This window comes from Bubalus kerabau, chromosome 22, assembly GCF_029407905.1.
Source record: "Bubalus kerabau isolate K-KA32 ecotype Philippines breed swamp buffalo chromosome 22, PCC_UOA_SB_1v2, whole genome shotgun sequence".
NCBI classification, from domain to species: Eukaryota; Metazoa; Chordata; class Mammalia; order Artiodactyla; family Bovidae; genus Bubalus; species Bubalus kerabau.
In genome coordinates this window covers 26999631-27019396 of record NC_073645.1, presented here as the reverse complement: position 1 = coordinate 27019396, position 19766 = coordinate 26999631, and the positions used below count along the sequence as shown (strand labels likewise).

Here is a 19766-nt window from a genome sequence, read left to right as displayed (position 1 = left end):
AGAACATCCCCTTGACTGTCTGTGTGTGGTTGATAATTTACAGATACAGTTTCTCCAACATATATTCATATTCCTGGGGAGGATTGTCTTGTGCTTATGACATGTGAGAGGGGAGATTTCTCACACCCTCTGCTTTTTCCCAGCCTACATATATTCTTTTAAACTCTAAAATAGATCATCTTGTCATATATCCCCATCCTGGATCTCTTCTCTGCCTTATTTTACCAAAGATACTGGTTCTCTTTTTCTCCAGACAGTTCAGTAAACATTCACCAAGTTCCTGTAGCATTCTCAACTGCTGGCTGGTACCTTATCTGTAAGACATTATAGTACTTCCTCTCCAAGTACCAGTGATGAAATATTAGTATCTTTCAGTTTACAGAGCACTTCTACATGCATAATTTCATGTTGTTCTCCTTCTAATCTTTTGAAGTAGAAAGGACAAATATTATTGCCATCTTATAGACGAGAAAACTAAAGCTCAGTTATTTGTTCAAGGTTCCACTGATGATCCAATCTCTTTACTGACTCCAGTGTTCTGTGTTGTCTCTGTATGACTCAAATGTGGTTTTTCTCTCTCCTACACCCCTCCCCGCAAAAGATCAGCTGCATCTTTTTTTTTTTTTTTTAACTCATTTATTTGGCTTAGGTCTTATTTGCAGCATGCAGGATCTTTTTTTTTTTTTTTTTTTAAGTTATGGCATATGGGATGTAGTCTCCTGACCAGGGATCAAACAACCCAGGCCCTCTGCTTGGGACCGTGAAGATCTAACCACTGGGCCACCAGCGAAGTCCTTGCATCTGGTTTTTAATTTTCTGATTTTTAGATCAAAATGTGGCTATTTGAGGACATTAGTCCTGGCTGTAGAACTAGGCCAGATATAATGTCTCTGACCTAAAAGGGCTTCATCTAACCCCTTTTCTCATTATGAAAAGATGAAGATGATATGGCTACCTCTTCCCCAATAACCCTTTCTCTTAGACTGGATATCGTGAGAGTGTGACACATTTGTGGTTTGTGGGGACATGAAAAGCATTTGAAAGTTGAGAGTAGAAACACTTCTGCGACTTTAATTCTCGTGAGGCCTGCTCAAGAGAGAGCTACACACTCCCTGACACTCTTAGGCCCAGCTTGGCTCTCGGGCTGCCTGCCAGGTGGCCACTCCTGCTGTCCCAGGTCCTGTTTGTTCCTCCTGACTCACCCCACTCCTATATGCTAGATTTGCTTCCTGCTTAGTCCGATTTCTTCACATGGCTGAAACAAAAGGTCAGCAGCCCAGGTCATGCCGCCCAGTGTGGGAGGACTGCCCAACACTGCAGGGATGCTCCCCTTCTAGGGCCTTCCAGCAGTGAGACCTCAGGGTGTCAGGACAGGGTCTGCCAGGAGAGGTTACAAATCAGGAAGTCAGAGAGTTTGGTGGGGGGATCCTGAGCACACACAGCACCTGGCAGCACCTCAAGCTCAGACCTAGAATCCAGGGAGACTATAGTTAAGACCAGAATGACCTCACTTTTCTAGGACAAATGCTCGGGGTGCTAATATTTTTTTACTTAACATGGTAAATCAAGAGTTTTAAACTGGCCAGAAAAGTAGTGTTGCCTAGAAGCGTCATACATTTTATTCTTTTTTTTTTTTTTTTTTTGCTTCTTAAAATGATACTCATTATAAGATAAAATTTAAAGCCAGAGAAAATTTTAATAAATTTTCATAAAATTCCTGTGAAAATCTATAAATCAGGCAAAAACAGTGTCAGTGTTTGGGTGAACATCCTTCCTATATTTTTAACATGTTCCTAATATGAAGAAGTGGGGCTTCCCAGGTGGTGCTAGTGGTGAAGAATCTCCCTGCCACTGAAGGAGTCGTGAGAGACACGGGTTTGATCCCTGGGTCAGGAATATCCCCTGGAGTAGGAAGTGGCAACCCATTCCAGTATTCTTGCCTGGAAAACTCCATGGACAGAGGAGCCTGGCAGGCTACAATCCATGGGACCACAAAGAGTCAGACATGACTGAGCACAATATGAAGAGACATAGATATACCTTCTTTCCTCATTGCTATTATGCATATTTCTTTCTCATTTTAATATTCCTGAAATTAAGCTTACAGTCAATGTATACATTGACTTTGGGGTTCCTTCTATATTCTCCAAAAGAAACTTCTGTAAATATTTTAGTGTCTTAAGATCATTTCTATCAAAACAGACTAATATTTTATGCAAATTAGATTACATATAAGACATATGTCTATATATATATATAATTTCTGGGCTGCTATCTATGGGGTTGCACAGAGTTGGACACGACTGAAGCGACTTAGCATATCATTTCTATTTTACAATGAGATAACTTTTAACAGCAGTGACTGTGAAACTGAAAGGCACTCAGTTGGGTCCAACTCTTTGCGATCCCATGGACTGTACAGTCCATGGAATTCTCCAGGCCAGAATACTGGAGTGGGTAGCCTTTCCTTCTGCAGAGGATCTTTCCAACCCAGGGATCAAACCCAGGTCTCCCGCGTTGCGGGCAGATTCTCTACCAGCTGAGCCACGAGGGAAGCCCGCAGTGACTGTAGATCTTCACTGTAGCTTTGTATTCTCGTCCATCGTGCCATTGTCATTTATTTAACCAGCGTGTGTGTGCTCAGTCCTGTCCAACTCTTTGCGACCTTATGGACTGTAGCCATTTAACCAGTTACATATTTACAAACATTTAGGTTATTTCCAACTTTCAGTACTGTAAACTGATCTTACAATGAATAGCTTTATATAAGATGTATGTATCTATGTATATTTGTTTTGTTGTTCTCATCATCATACATTACAGGAGTAAATACTAAGAGAATATAAACACTTCAAAATTTGATACATATCTCCAAACTTAATCTTTAGAAATTTGGTGTGAATTTACATTCCTACTAACAGCATGTGAGGGTATCAGTATTTTTAATATTTGTCATTCTGGTAGCTGAGAAATCATTTAAATTTTCTTCTTTTTTCCTGGTAACTAGTGATTTATACTGATGTATGTCTGTTGGTCACTTTTATACCTTTCATGAATGGCATATTTTTTTTTCTTTGCCACCTTTTCTCTTATAGTCTTGATCTTTTCCTTATTAGTTTCTGTGAGTTCTTTATATATTAAGATATTAACCCCATCATTTGTAAAATTGCTATACAGAATTAGTTTTTAGTTGTTCAAATATATCAGATTTTTTTTTTTAATGAATTCTGATCTTCAGGTCTGCTTAAAGAAGTCTTCCCCCCACCAACTCTAAGTCCAGGGTTGAAAGTATTCACCCATATTTTCTTCTCATCTTCTGAAGTTTACCTGTATTATATTTAATAAAATAAAATCCATCTAGAATTTATTTTAGTTTAAGAAGTCCTCTCAGATTCTGCTTTCAACACAGATTTAAACCAGCAATAAAAAGATTTTGCCATGTATTTCTTCTGTATTACATAGTGTGCTTTTATAACAGTCTAGCTGTTGGTTTTTTTAAAAAAATCATTAAGCCCACTGAGCCCTTGTTGATCAGTCTCTGTTCTGAGATTGTCAGAAATTACGCAAAGAGAAACACTTACCATCCCTGATCAAACATCTCTAAATTTCTCTGCAGTTGTAAATCCAAGTACAATGGAAATTCTTTTATTTTTCTTTTGCACTGTGGATAAAATAAGCCAGACCAGTACTGTTTGTGTGACCAAGATATAATTATGTTGTATCATGAAAGTAAAACATGGCTGTCTGTGATATGCTTAGCTTTCCTTACATCCCCTGCAGTGATAAGGCCTGGGCAGAAGTTAATACCCTTGAGACAGGGCAAGAGAAACGTTGACTACATTCTGCTGGGCTCATGTATTACATTGACATTCCAGAGAATCAGTTCCCACTGGGGTGTGGTAAGCAGTTATTTCTAAGGGTGGAAAAAAAGTTTGATCAGGGATTTGCCTAACCAGGCTATTGAAAAATGTCATCTTTTAGTTTGGCTGGCTGCTATTGCACACTGTAATGGCCCACGTCTCTGTTTACTCTTTGACACTTCTATTGCAGTGGATGATAGCACTGGAGTTATAAACTGCATCTGCTGGAAAAGGCTGAATAATACCAAATCCTCATCAGGTAATTTTATTTGCCATGCTTCTTTACTTTATGGGGCTTCCCTGGTGGCTCAGCTGGTAGAGAATCTGCCTGCAACGTGGGAGACCTGGGTTTGATCCCTGGGTTGGGAAAGGCTGGAGAAGGAAAGGCTACCCACTCCAGTATTCTGGACTGGAGAATTCCACGGACTGTATAGTCCATATAGTCCATGGGGTCACAAAGAGTCAGACACGACTAAGTGACTTTCCCTTCACTTCACTTTACTTTTACAGCTGGCCAACAGATGTAACTCAAGCTAGCTCAGGTGAACAGCGGTAGTGCTAATTTTCATATTTATCCATTGGTGAATTACACTGATAACTTGAAGCACTATACCCAGAACTTTGACTGCTCTGTAAACTGATATAGGGGAGCCCATTGCTTTTCTTGCTTCCATTTCTTTGATGCTCATTTCCTCCTAAGCCTATAGGAATGTGAATAGATAACTAGAAGTTTCAGCATTTCATTTTTACCATCCAGTTATTATAAAAGTCAAGATGGTTTAGCCTAATTGCTGATCAAGTGAGAATCCCCTTGCTCTGGATGTATCATTTGACCAATACTCTTTTGAACGCCTTTGCCCTGATATGGTTGCCACTAGCTTCTGTGTTCGCATGATCTGGATTTTCTGAAATCTCTAGCTTATTCATATAGACATGCCAGGAGTTCTGAGACTGATGAGAAGGTAAGATAGGATTCCTTTGAAGTTAGCCATTAAATAATACAAACTAAAGAAGAACTTTAAAATTGTATTGAACTCATTGGCTATAACTGAAACATCTTTTGGAATTTCTTAAATATGTTTTAGTAGTCCTTAGGTAGTTTATGAGGTGCTTAAATTCATAATATTAAAAAAATACATGTATTATACAATAGTGGTGATCATTTTTGGTTCTAGAGAAGCAATGGAAATTTCGCTTATTTCTTGTATCTCTCTTTTTGCAGCATATGCAGTATGGTGCCATGTACACTGGGGTTATTCAGTAAATATTGCCAGCTCTGATATCTAACATGTACTATCTATGTCCTTCTGTTATACATGGTGAGAATGTATAACGCTTGGAGTAGTTTCTTCTCTTTTTTCCCCTTGACATTACCTGTTAGAATCTCATCTCCCTACTTTGACTCTAATGACCAGTAAGGATGCTCCTTTGCTTAATTTTTGGATGTATTTACATTTAGAATTTGGCCATTGTTTTCATATAACTTTGATATTCCCATTTCCTAATTTGGGAACATTTGTATCAGTGGTACTACTAAGCTGAGGAAGCTTTGTAGATTTAAAAAAAAAATGAAGGGAGACAACAGCTTTTTATGCAGATACGTCACAAGGTATGAAATAAACCTATGAAACAATCAGATATTTGAATTTTCATGTATGTCCAGGGTATTAAAATTACTTTCAGGTTTGTGGTTGTATTGTCACGATCTTCAATCAGAAGGGGTAGTTTCAATGTGCTGTCTTTAGATTGAGGATCAGCATGCTTTTCCTATATGGGGCCAGACAATAATTGTGTTCTGCTTTGTGGGCCCCATAGTCTGCATCTCAACCATTCAGCATCACCATTGTAACACCAAAGTGACTACAGGTAGTACATAAACAAAGGGTCATGGTTGTGTTTCAATAAAACTTTATTTATAAAAACAGATTGTGGATGGATTTGGTCCATGGGCTGTCATTGATACACTGCTGTTTTTAGACATTGTTTTCATTTTAAAAATCAACTCTTTTTAAAAAAAAAATGATATCATCAGATATATTATGTAACTCTTAGTAACTTTTAAGATAAAATGTCTATTAATACTGAAAGTGAGATTTTAAAAATAACTGTAAGTAGACCAATAGATGAGTAGTCACAGTTGGTAGCCTTAATTAGAAATTGCTTTGAGAATAAAAAGTGAGGGTAAAGGTACAAGGAGAAAGCCTGAAAGTGATCCTCATCATGTTATATACAAAGTGATATTTTGAAATTGTTCGCAACTAGCCCATTTTCTCCTTTTAATTTAATTGCCCTCAGTTTTAAAGCTTTCCGCTGGAAAGTGGCCATTGAAGACTAATTTTTTTTAAACAAAATTTAGTCTAAGTCAAAAATCATGTTCCAGTTGGTATCAATGTAAAAATATAATATTAACTCTTATAAATGTCACATTGAATGTACCATTTGGACTCAGCTTATGAGAAAAGTTAAGAAAGCTTGGCATTTAATATTAGAATTTTAAAGGGGATTTATCTTTTGGAGTGGAATAGGCTACTTAAAATGAAATTGTCAGGCTCCAACCATCTCATTATACTCATTAAATTACACAGCTTGAGCCGTTCTTTCAGCAATTTGGCTCACCCTTTAAATGAAAGCTGAGCCTCTTTTTCTCAGACTAGCTCTCAGTCTGATCATTTCAACAGTGCTATACGAATCATTTATTATTACCTATAACGTCTGAATCATGGCAGTGAAATTTATAAATATGTTTAAAATTCAGCCTAAATAGAAGAGGACTTAAAGATAGGAACCCAGACAGAATAACCTTTTAAAAAGTAATACTCGGGTATTTTCTGAAGAAACCAAGTAAGTCGAGTAACATTAAGCTGATTGTGTCTAGATTCCAAGCTATTGGTTACTGGTCTACAAGAGTTCTCCCAGCTCTTTGGGTTGCTTTTTCCCTTAGTATAGTCAGTGTATTAATAGAAAAGTAGTGCCTTTGTATGTTACAGAGCCACGGTTATCTCAGTTGTATTAGATTAAAAAGCAGAAAATTTGATCAGTAGACTATTATTCATTCCATTACAGGAACCCTAGTATATGACAAAGCAGAAATAATACAACAATAGGAAATAAGCAAGCATTTAACAAATGTTGTTGGTTTAGGTTGATAACAATATTTAAGAAGAGGTAACTGTGACCACTGTCTTGCAACTTACATAAAATAACCTGAAGAAGATAGAGTTATGTGTTTATCACAATAAGTACGGGGCTATCTATGTTAAGCTCTTACATATGTTTAGCTGTTACAGCAAAGAAAGCTATCACTGGTGACAAAAGATAGATTAAATGATTTTTTTCAAACTTTTATGTATTAAAATGAAATCAAATAAACATTAAAAAAAAGCAGTGGAATGTGGAGAAGGGATGTAATCACCATTATTGATAAAGCTTCCCTGCATTTTTTTCAGAAATAAACATAAAATGTTCAAAAGAGATGAAGGGAAAAAAAAAAAAACAAAAGAGATGAAGGGCTTATGCATAAAGAAATGCAGAGAGTAGATCATCTTATATAAAAACACATAGTGTGTCTGGCAATTTAAAAGCAAATGAAATGCTATAGAACCATTATGTATTTTTTAAGGTGTTAAAAACCCAAATGACTGAAGCCAGTGTAGGAGCCATAAGGCTACATGCCTTGCTGGTGACACTTTGTAAAAAGAGAATGGTGATTGATTGTTTTCTGACAAACATTCTGATAATATGCAATGAACTCTAAACCTGTTTGTCCTTTTCTATCCAGTAAAAATGAAAGACCCCAAGGGAAGCAAAACTTTTGTTTTGAGGGCCTAACTGTTCATTTTTCATAAGTATCTGACATTTTTTGAATGTTTCCTGTGGTGGATCTGGCATTATGCTAAGCTCGTGATGTAAGGATTAACTGAGACCACACACAACAAGTCCACGTGCAAGAGGGACTGTTGCATCCACAACAGAACTGAGGAAACAGGCACAGTGAGGTTAAGCAGCCTGCCCAAGGTCACACAGCTAACAGGAAGTGACCTGACGTTCAAGCCAGGTCTGTCTGACTCCATTACCTAAGTGCTGACCTCAAAGCCCTGTACAGGGCTAGTGATAAAAACCAAAACAAAAAAAAATTACCAAAGCAGAAAGAGGAAACATCTAATGAGACTATCTAAAACCGTGGCGTATGAACATGCCAGAATGCTGTGTTGTTATTTCAAATGCTGGATTGTGTAGATTCTGTGGATACATGTGTGTATTTGAAGTGATGCTAGACAGGAAAACAACACAAAATTGTTTATACACACTAGCTGTAACTATGGAAAATATGAGTACATTCATGGCGCAAGCAGCTGAGAATAAAGAATAAGCAGGAAGGCTCTGGGGTTAGAGACTGCCTTGAGTTCACACTCCAACTTTGTTGCTAACCAGTTGTTTTACTGTGGGCAAGTTGTTTGATGTCTCTGTAACTCAGTTTCCTCATTAGTAAAATAGGGCTAATAATAAATAAGAGTGGTTGTGAGGATTAGATGTGCTGATAGGTTATAAAGTCTTCAGAACAGCACTGGCAGTACCTGAACATTCATGGTTGTTCTTATTTTCATTATTTAACTAATATATTTTGGAAGTAAATTCAAGTGATGGAAATTATTTAGAATTGAATGTGCATTGGGTTCTTTTCACCATAAAGTTGCTTGCTCAGTCACTCAGTTGTGTCTGACTCTTTGCAAATCCATGGATGGTAGCCCGCCAGGTTCCTCTGTCCGTGGGATTTCCCAAGCAAGAATGCTGGAGTGGGTTGCCATTTCCTCATGCAGGGGATATTCTGGATGCAGGGACAGAACCTCTGTCTCTTGCATCTCCTGCGTTGGCAGGCAAATTCTTGAAGTTGCTTAAATTTATAGTTTTAAGTGGTGTGAGTGAGTGTTCGTGTGTGTGTGTGTGTGTGTAAGTGAGCAAGAGCAGGAGAGAGCAAGAAGTCAGCCTAGTTACTCAACAAAGAAGAGAAGTGAGAGATTAGGGTATTGAGTACCTCAGTGGAACACCAGCCTTGGGCAGATTTGCCTTCCCCATAAACAACTGCAAATGGAGACTCTTGGGCCCCTTTCCCCTCAGGCCAATATTCTGTCTCCCTGCAAGGACACTTTCAAGGGTTGTTTAGAGCTGTTGCCAGCAAACCCAGCTGAACCCACACAGAATTCAGCTCAGGCCTTTGCGCAGGTGATGTTGGGGGAGGAAAGAAGACACTGGACACTGGGTTGTCCAGCCTCCCACCAGACTCTGTTCCTGTCACTCAGACCTTTGGATAATTACAGCTTATGCCTTTTATTCAGTAGAGGATTTTGAAGGATGCCCCAGACTTCCTACAGTCGAGCAACCAGTCAGAAGTAGAATAAATAAATGTCTTGTGTCTGTCTTACCCCAAGCTCTCTCCCAAAGATGGTGGAGTGATCATTTCCTTCTTTACTTCTGACCCTAACAGCTACAGCCGCTCCAAGTGCAAGAGAGCTGAGCTTAACCTCTCAGATTAAGAAGCTGCAAGAGACCATTGCACAGAGAGCAAAGTTAGAAATTGGGGACATTATCCGGGTCAGAGGCCACATCCGCATGTTCAGAGGAGAGCGAGAGATTCATGCCACAACTTATTGTAAGCATACAGTATCTCTGCCCAATTGCTTGTTATTTTGTGTGTGTGTCCAGTAAGCTCATGTAGTAAAAAGTCAAATCTGAAAAATTAAATAAAAAGCTTTAATGAAAAAAATTGTATTTGCAACATGATTCCTTAAGAAAATCAGCATTTATTTATTTTGAAGAGAAGTAACTTTAAATAAATTGGGAAAGAAAATAAGTGATTTATCATATATGACTGACATTTTATTTGGACAACAGTAGAGTCTCTAAAATACTTTGAAGTTTTTAGTGTGAATCCATTTAGGGAAGAGCGTTCATAGTCTTCAAAATGACGGGAGATTTCTGGAGCACCACTGAGGAAGTCAGCTAATCGGAAGCATGACAGTCCTTTGTCATCTGAGCCATGCCCTTTGCACTGATCTGGCTGGTTGCACTTGGAAGTCTCAAGGACAGCCCGAGTTATCCACCACTGTACCAGATGCGTGAATATGTCTGTATGCTTTCCCTCGCCTTGGTCTACTCTGGTCATGTCTGTGACACTCAGGGCATCGCCTCCCCTTTCATGGGATGGCCGGAGACCGTTTAGTGCTTCTAGACCATGTGATCCTGGGCATCCATAAGGAAGAAGGCCCACCAAGGGCCCCATTTACTGTTGCCCCAGCAGCAGTCTGGACTTGGGAAAGAACTAATCTCAGTGTTGTTTCCGTGGCTCGTAGATAAAGTGGATGACCCAGTGTGCAACGTTCAGATCGCAAGGATGCTGGAGCTGCCTGCCATCTACAGGAAAGTATATGACCAGCCCTTCCACAGCCCTGCCCTAAAGGAAGACGAGGCACTGAGGTAAGTTATGGACTGCAACTGCTGTGGATGTGGGCCAGCCTGTGGGATCCCAGGTGCTGGGGTGGGCCTGAGCCGTCCACTCCCTCCCTGTGGGGCTCCGGGCAAGTCTGCCACCCTCCAGATGCCTCCGTGTCCTCATCTGTACCATGAAGGAGGCAACAGTGCAGATGTTCTGAGGTGGTGGGAAGGAAAATACATGTGTATTTGGAATCTCTGAAGGAGTGGAGTGGGGAGCAGAGAAAAAATATTTGAAAAATTCACGGATGAAAATTTTCCAAGTCTGATAAGAACTGAACACTCACAGATGATCCATGAACCCCAAGAAATCTGAAGAAAACTGCACCAAGGCTCACTGTGATCAAGGAAACAATACCTCAGCCAGAGAGGAGTTGATTCTTTTTGAGGGAGGGAAAAATAAACAGGAGGAGTAAGAATATATGTGTGTTTGTAACTCTATGCCTCAAAGAACTCAGAGAAGACAGAAATAGCCATAGTGGCTGTTGGGGATGGGCGGATGAGGGCTGGGAGGATGGTGGAAAGGAAACTCTTTACCATGTATCCTTTAATCTTATAAACATACTTACAGATTACATATTCCAAAAAATTACTTTAAAAAATCCCCAAACTAGAGACCTGTGTAAACAGTGGAAGTTCTCCATTTTCCTGTCTCCCGCCTCAGTACCATTCCCCAGAGGTTACCACTGTGCAGGGTCGCCTCGTGTATCCTGTTAGACTTGTTTGTTCTGCGCACACACAAGCCTGCGTATCCACCTGCATATGTTGTGGGTTGTCATTTGCTTCTTGACAAAAATGTCACTGTCCTTCACATACTGTTCTTCAGTTTGATTTTTTTCTAAATCAATCACGAATATCAGTTCCCATGGTGCTGCCTCATACTTATAAACAACCGTGCAGTGTTCACTGCGTGCGTTGCCCCTTTTGTGAAAAACACACATCCTTATAACACGGCATTTGCTAGCCGTGTGTGTGTGTGCATGCTCAGTCACATCTGACTCTGCAAACCTCTGGACTATAGCTTGCCAGGCTCCTCTGTCCATGCAATTTCCTAGGCAAGAATACTGGAGGGGGTTGCCATTTCTTTCTGCAGGGGATCTTCCCAACCCAGGGATCGAACCCACATCTCCTGCATTGGCAGGTGGATTCTTTACCACTGTGCCACTTGGGGATCCCGTTTCAGGTTCATGCACGTTCAAAAGGAACAGACATAAGTTTTCTGCAAGTCTTGTTGAAACTTTCCCCCAGCAGCAATCCTGGCACCCTGGACCTTGAAAGTCTCACATGTCTACTGAGTGAAAAGGCCAAAGAGTTCCTTGTGGAGAACAGAGTGCAAACCTTTTACCAGCAGGAGTTGGAAACTGTGGAGTCCCTTCTGTCCCTTGCCAACCAGCCTGTGATTCACAGCGCCTGCTCTGGGCAAGTAAGTGTGGTATGCCCACGTGAGATTCAAGGCCCCTGCCCCAGATCTGCAGCTGGAAAGTGTGGGTAGACGTTTCTGTGGCATTAAGACTCACAGGGTGTACCCAGAGTGTAGAGGTTATGTTGATTCTGTTCTGGAAAGGTCACTGACCACTGAGAATTTGAAAGGAGAATGGACGTGCCCTTTTCCCCTCCTTAATCTCATGAAGCTTAATCTTTGGGTAGGAAAAAAAAAAAGTCTAAGGTTCATAGTACTTCGTATTTACTGAGATGGGCATTTAATTTCAGCAGGAGCCAAAGAAGGGGGAAATAGATGAGAAGAACTGATTATTCTTGCAAAATTATTTTTTGAACAAGATGATTCTTGAACTTCAACCAAGGTTTTTAATGACTTGCTCTCTCTTCTCCATAATAAGGTTAACTTGTCCTGTCTTAGGAGTTTGAATAAAGAACAAGTTGTATTCAGTCTGGTTAATAAACAAAAATTTTAAGGAACACTCAAATAATTTTTTATTTGTCCTAGAAAGAGCTATCCCCGTTTTTTCACCCATAGTGTTATAGGGTGAACTCAAGTTGTTTGGTCTTTACTTATTGGCCTGGAATTAAAAATTATCTGAGACTTTGCTTTTAGGCTTTCCCTTTCAGCACAATTCCTCAGGTTTTTCGTTGTTGTAACGCAACTTGTATGTATTTATTCCACCGGGAATAATCTCTGCTTGAATGTCACCTTCTTGCCCTCCCTGACCTTCTCCTTTAATAGTCATTAGCTTCCTCACCATGTTATCACCCTGTTTCCACATCTCTTGATAACACTGGTATTTATTTGTTTGGCTGCCTATTCCTCCACCAGAATTTAAGTTCTCCAAGAGCAGAGGCTTTGTCTGTCTCTTTCTTTGCTGTCTAGAAGGGGGCCTGGAACAGAGCTGGCATAAAGTATGTTCTCCACAGTTATTTGTTGATAGAAACAATGAATGGTTTTAAAAATTCACGTAGCCCAGGAATTAATCCCCTGGCAGTCCAGTGGTTAGGGCTTGGGAGCTTTTTCTGCCGAGTGCCTGGGTTCAGTCCCTAATTGGGAAGCCAAGATCCCACAAGCCTCGCTGCATAGCCAAAAAATAAAAGGAAACAAGCAACAAAAATAAATAAAATAGAAAATAAAAATCCAAATAGTCCCTGAAAGTATCTAGTTTTCCCATCCTCCTTCCTCTTCCCCTTTCTCTAGAGACAAGTGCCCCTACTAGTCTCATGAATATCCTTCTGCAGATAATCTGCACATATAAACTAGAAGTAGTTGTATCCTTTCTTTTACACAAATGGTGTCCTACTAAACACTCTATCTACGTAGCTTTTCATTGTGTGTGTGTCTTATAGGTCCTTTCCCAGCCATGTGAACATACTTGCCACTCTGTAATAATCTTTTACTATGTGTACCATAATTTTCTTATGTGTTCCATAAGGGGTCTGGTCATTCCTGGACTGTTCAGAGTTTTCTAGTCTTTTGTCATTAGCAGCAGGGCTGGCGTGATAACCCTTGCAAGGTAACATGATTATTCTTCACCATTCTGATGGAGGGCTTCCCTGGTGGCTCAGTGGTAAAGAATCCGCCTGCCATTGCAGGAGATGTGGGTTCAGTCCCTGGGTCCAGAGGATCCCCTGGAGAAGGAGATGGCAACCCACTCCAGTATTCTTGCCTGGGAAATCCCATGGACAGAGGAGCTGGCAGGCTACAGTCCACGGGGTCACAAAGAGTCAGACATGACTGAGCGACTAATCAACAACAGCATTCTGGTGGAACAGATACCAAGTCCCCATCCCCACCTTCTGAGTGCGACCACTGCTTCTCAGTTTCCTTCATGAACCTAATTATCGCTTCCTGGCACCAGGCCGTGTGCCCAGTGACCCGCAGTTTCATCCACGGAGGTGAGGGATACCGTTTCAGGAAACACCGAGGTGGGGTGGGTCGGGACTGGTCGCTTTGTTCTGCGCCGCCGTGGCTTCTGCACAGGGCCAGCTCCCCAGCTGTCCACTGACAGCACGGGTGACCTTCCTCCACTCAATCATTTAGAGGAGGCTCAGTGCCAACTTGGCCTCCCAGGACTTCTGAGCACTCTCTTGGCATGTTTAGAAGGGAACTTTGAAGCTTAGCAAAGACCCCATTCTTCCTGTGAGCCAGCTCTTCTGCGAGAATTAAGTGGGGAGAACTGAGGACTAGAAAGCCCCTCCATTCAGAACATTCCAAAGGGGACTTTTGGCATGATTATCTTTTTGTAAATGTTCAAAGCAAAAATCTGTGCCTGCCCGGTGCTGTATGTTTAAAAAGCAGTGAATATGGCACTATATCTGTTTTGTCTCTGGAAGCTATTTTTCCATCAATTATGAATTATTCTCTCACATGGCTCTGGTTGGGGAGGTCAGTGTCATGACATCGAATTCTGTTTAATAGAGCCTGGGAGACCTAAGACACTTCACAATGACAGTGAAACCCTAGATCCTTTGGCACTTTGTGTAGTCATACAGATGAAAGCTTAACAACAACAACAAAAAATCGTTGTGATCATGTTATACTTGAGAAGGTAGGAAGAGTGGCTTTGAATGTTTTCCTCCTTTCTTTTTTTCCATGGTGGCCCATCTTAGCACATCCAGAAACATGATAAGCAAACTTGCAAAACCATTGTTTCTTTGACAGCTGGATAAATGTTGAGTTTGTTTGGGAATGAAGACTATATATATACTTCAGAGATCCACCCAGTTCCTGACCCGCCACGAGGAGAGGCCTGCGGAGGCTCAGCCCGTTCAGCCAGTCACTCACTGTTTTTGTTTCTGAGCAGTTTCAATTTCCTGAATGGGATGAGTCTGTCACTGCTCTTTAGAAAAAGACAAGAAAGACACACCTCTCAGCCCAGGGAAACCTACTAGCTACAAGGACCACTGGGGGTTTTATCCTCGGGACCATGTCTTTACAACCAGCAGGGAATTACGTCCCAAGGTCAGCTGAGGCGAATGTTTTTGGAAAGGAAGCTTCACACGTTGTTGATATTTACAGAAAGCCTTTTCTGCTGGACCCCCCTGGTTCACAGCCGAAACTGCTGTTACTCTCCCATGCCTCACACCCTCCCTTCCTGCTGCTCGGTCTCACTGAACTCGGGGAGGAGGAACTGGGCTTCCTGTATGGTCTGGGGATAATCAACAGTCATTTTCAATGACAGGAATAACCACGTAAAAGCGTTTCTAGTCAATTTCCAATTTACTTCTATATTGGTAAGAGATGGAATAAACTCAACCCTTAGGATCTTTCTATTAAAGATGAATCACCTTAGAATTATGAAGATGAAGTTGTTGAAGATGAAGAGTTGTGGTAGGGGAGCCTGTGTTGGGTTGATCATTGCTTTTCCTAAGTACGAGCACTCATGTATGAAATTAGAAATAGCTCTCCCCCAGCTCCCCCTTGAATAAAAAGACATGTGGCCGAGGATGACTGGATGAGGTGTTTATTCTAAACACACCCAGATAGCTTTTCTGCCTGTGGGAGTCATCAAGTATTTCTCAACCTTATTCTCCCTTCAGAGAATGGTTGCTGTCATTATCTGGAATGTTTGTCAACTCTCAGACCCAGGTTCTAATGCCCAGGTTCCCCAGGCCTGTTCTGTTGAGGAAAAAAACCTCGACTCTGAATGTAATCAAGAAAGTTAGACTCTTCTCTTCAGCCCAGCAGAGCACGTTGGTAAAACGTTGCCAGGATCTATTAAATTCAAACTATGTTGTCTGGGAGGCCTCTCCTAGGAAGCAAAGGTTTCTTTCAAGATGGAATTGTCAATACTGGAGGCCACGTGGGGGTGCATTTTCTCTACCTGTCACTTTGAGGGAACATCATAGAAAATCTGAGGTACACTTTCTGTTTCAGCGTCTGTGGGTGCTGTCCAGACAGCCTCCATAAGGTCCTCCCATTAGAGAGGCAGGACTTCACCTTCGCTTTGCCATGTTTTTCTTTTTTTAGGCTCTCTGATCTTTTTAATATCTTTACAGATTTCTCTCACATTAAAAATGGATCTGGGGACTTCCCTGGTGGTCCAGTGGTTAAGGCTTTGCCTTCCAGTGTAGAGGGTGTAGGTTTGATCCCTGGTCGAGGAGCTAGGATCCCACATGCCTCATGGCCAAAAAAACAAAAATGTAACATTGTAATGAATTCAATAAAGACTTTAAAAAAAATGGTCACATCTTTAAAAAAAAAAATGGGTATGTACCTTGAAGGACAGTTATTACTCACCACTTCCTTTGTTTTAGGAAGGAACTGAAAATCCCTAGTGGAATAGTTAGAAAGCTACTTCCTATCTCTACAGGGTATTTCTTTTCACTGATGGCACATACATTTTCTTGGTCGCCCACTGTGTGTCAGGGAGCAGGTGGCCGAGATGAAGCACAGAGTCTCCAATTCAAGAAGCCTGCAATCTGATTAACCATGGTGGGACATGGTGGAAAACGTGGCTTCCTTGAAATAAGAAGTAGGATGACCTGGCAACCACTGTAGGCACACTTAGAGAAGAGAAGGGGTACCGAAGTTGAAGAGAGAGCAACCTGATAGCAGCCTCGTGCCTCTCTTGCTTCCCTGGGGCCCTGTCTGCCTTCAGCCCATGGACCCTCCCCTGTGCAGAGATAGGTCTCCTCTGTTTGCCTTCACTATCCTCTATTTAAAATAAGGAGTCTATTTAATACTCTCTCTGTGTTGGAATCTCTAACTTATTTCAATGTGTATAAAATTCTTTAATGTCCTTAGGAAGAAGTTATATTATTGTTGTTCAGTCACTAAGTTGTGTCCATCTCTTTGCGACCCCATGAACTGCAGCACACCAGGCTTCCCTGTCCTTAACTGTCTCCTGGAGTTTGTTCAGACTCCTGTCTATTGAGTCTGTGATGCCATCCAGCCATCACACCCTCTGTCCTCTTCTACTCTTGCCCCCTATCTTTGCCAGCATCAGGGTCTTTTCCAATAAGTCGGCTCTTTGCATCAGGCGGCCAAAGTATTGGAGCTTCAGCTTCAGCATCAGTCCTTCCAATGAATATTCAGGGTAGATTTCCCTTATATGTATATATTCATATGTATATAATATATATACATATATGAAAATCTTTGATTTTTTTTTATACAGAACCAAAGATTGGCTCACTTTTTTGATTAAAATTGTGGCCATATGTAAATTCGATTATTTACAAATTTTAATATTGTAAATAAATTATTACAAATTTTAATATTGGCCATATTAAAATTGATAAAACAATTTTTATCAAAGAAGTGAGCCAATATGTATAGAATCTTTTGTTCTGTATAAAAAAATTAAAGACTTTCATCTTGATTTTTCCATTACCTATCATTGAGTTAAATTAATTAAACAAAAAACTAAGAGGTAGAACAGTTATCTGGAGAAGGCAATGGCACCCCACTCCAGTACTCTTGCCTGGAAAATCCCATGGATGGAGGAGCCTGGTAGGCTGCAGTCCATGGGGTCGCAAAGAGTCGGACACGACTGAGCGACTTCACTTTCACTTTTCACTTTCCTGCACTGGAGAAGGAAATGGCACCCCACTCCAGTGTTCTTGCCTGGAGAATCCCAGGGACGGGGGAGCCTGGTGGGCTGCCGTCTATGGGGTCGCACAGAGTCGGACACGACTGAAGCGACTTAGCAGTAGCAGCAGCAGCAGAACAGTTATCAAGTGTGATTCTGCCTGAGCAGACTTCCCAGCCTTCCTTAAATACTATCCTGCTAGGCCCGTGCATACCTGAATCTTTCTGACTCTACCATAAAAAGCCTGTTGGGTGAATTTATAACCAGTTGGTCTAGGGAGTTGCCCTCAAGTGCTATAAGATGGGACTGACTTCTTTTTTTTCCTTCCTACAGATGGGTTTTAAGAATGACACCACTTCCAGAGCAATTCACAGTATATTTAGGAATGCTGTAAAGCTGCTGCAGGAAAAAGGACTCGTTTTCCAGAAAGATGGTGGTTTTGATAACCTATTCTATGTAAGAGACCTGCAACTTAACTTTTTTTCCCTTAGCTTCCATTTGCAAATATATGTATTACTTAGGAATACTTATTTGCTGTTTTTAAAAGTCAGTCATTAAGGAGGTACATAAGGAATGGAAGCCGGCCTTTGTCTTTCCTCTGGTATCATTTTTGGCAGTACATTCTTGTGCACACTTCTAAATATATGCTCCTGTTATCAAAAAAAAAAAATGTGATCATCCTCTAAATCAGGATTTCTCAACTTCAGTTGTTTGGGCCAGTTGACTCCTTGTTGTGGGGGGCCGTCCTTTGTATTGTAGGGTGTTTGGCAGTGTCCTGGTCTTCACCCACTTGAGAGCAGTAGCAGCACGCCCCGTTGTGGCAACCTTAGTGTCTCCAGACATTGCCAAGTATCCCTTGGGACAGTGGAGAACCACTGCTCTAAATAACCCTCTGTAAGTTTTTGGAGACCAGAACAGCACAGCACAGGCCTCTTTCCATATGAGTCCTTGGATGTCCACCTCATTCTTTTTGACATCTGTATGGTAGTCTATCTTATGGGTACTGGCCATCAATTATTTAACCACTTCTCTCTGATGGACTTTTTTATTGTTTCCATCTTCTGTTCTCGAGTACACTGCTGCTGTGTCTGTCTTTTTGTGGACTTATGTAAGTATTTCTGTGAGATTGACTCTTAAAAGAGGAATGGTTGGAGCAAAGGGCATGTACCTTTATGGTCTGGGTCAATACAATCTGCTTGGTTCTGCCAAAGGTGGTAACAATTACCATTCCCACCAGGGATACAAGCGCTTGCCTGCCTCAGTGAATGAAAGTCACCCAGTCGTGTCCAACTCTGCGACTCCATGGACTGTAGCCTGTCAGGCTCCTCTGTCCATGGGATTTTCTAGGCAAGAATACTGGAGTGGGTTGCCATTTCCTTCAGACTTAAAGTTAAAATTCACCTCCCACTGCCTGACTTTAATACTGGAGGAACAGAGCTGACAGTGATATCCATGTCCACGTCAGTAGCATAGATGTGGCTTGAGCAGCACGTGATTCTCCTGAAGACAGAGCAAAACCCTGAGGATACCCAGGAGCCTCACTCTCTACAGTGTGATTCCTGAGGGGAAGCCTTCCTTAACAGGACATTTTCTTGATGTTGATTTACTCTAGTGATTCCCCTCTTTCAGAAAGTTTTTAAAAATTAAGGTATGTTTTAAATACTATTTCAGTAACTTTTGAAAAGGGTATTCCGTTCTGCATAAGGGTGGGCGGGCAGTTTGGGGGGGCAGGGAAGTTGACTACCTCTTGTGGGGCAGCTCACCCTAACAGCCCCCTCCCCCACCCCCACTGTCGCATTCTCCCATGAGGCTCTGCGTGGCCTCCTGGGTTGGTAGGAAGCAGCTCTTCCTGAGGAACAGCAGATGTGGGCAGCCATCCAGCGCTGAGGTGTGGCAGGGCTGGGGCACTTCCTCCTGTGAATCAGTCTGAGCTGGAGTGAGGTGATCCAGCTATAATACCTATATTTTCCTCAGCAGAACCACCCCACTTTGCTGATTTCACTCCCTGCCCCCACCTCAACCCTGGCCCTAGGTTTCTGTTTTCCTGAGGGTATCGCCTCAGGGGCATCATTATCCTCTGTCTGTCTAGTGCTTTCCAGCTTTCAGCAGCTCTCCCACATTGCCTTAATCTTCCCAGCAACCCCATGAGTCCACAGATGGGTCCTTGTCAGTATCGTCATCTTAAATCTGGTCATCCCACGTCCCATCGGCCCAGGGTGCATTCCTGACGTTATGTGTTTGCCCACTTCTTTCTTTTTTTTTCTTCCATTCTTTTTTTTTCTCTCTTTTTCTTCCTCTTTTCCTTTCTTTATTCCTTTCTCTCTTTTTTTGTCATTAGATTTACTACCGAACATGATAGTGAAGCCCATTTGGTGGCTGTTTCCCTGTTACCTGAGCTAGCTGAGAAAGGAACCCAGGTTATATTTGCCTCTGAGAACAG

General features: G+C 41.5%; 1 protein-coding gene across 12 annotated transcripts in view; it reads left to right on the top strand.

Moving 5' to 3' along the window:
- STN1 (STN1 subunit of CST complex) overlaps nucleotides 1–19766 on the top strand; it is a 37811-nt gene that overhangs the window by 8922 nt on the left and 9123 nt on the right. For 5 of the 12 annotated variants that reach the window (XM_055559988.1, XM_055559989.1, XM_055559986.1 and 2 more), the window contains 5 exons: nucleotides 4051–4119; nucleotides 9343–9507; nucleotides 10208–10331; nucleotides 11595–11769; nucleotides 17660–17782. In XM_055559988.1, the coding sequence (XP_055415963.1) occupies nucleotides 4051–4119; nucleotides 9343–9507; nucleotides 10208–10331; nucleotides 11595–11769; nucleotides 17660–17782 (656 nt within the window). The remainder of the gene's footprint in view (nucleotides 1–4050; nucleotides 4120–9342; nucleotides 9508–10207; nucleotides 10332–11594; nucleotides 11770–17659; nucleotides 17783–19766) is intronic. The other 7 variants (XM_055559995.1, XM_055559992.1, XM_055559993.1 and 4 more) reach the window with 4 other exon arrangements.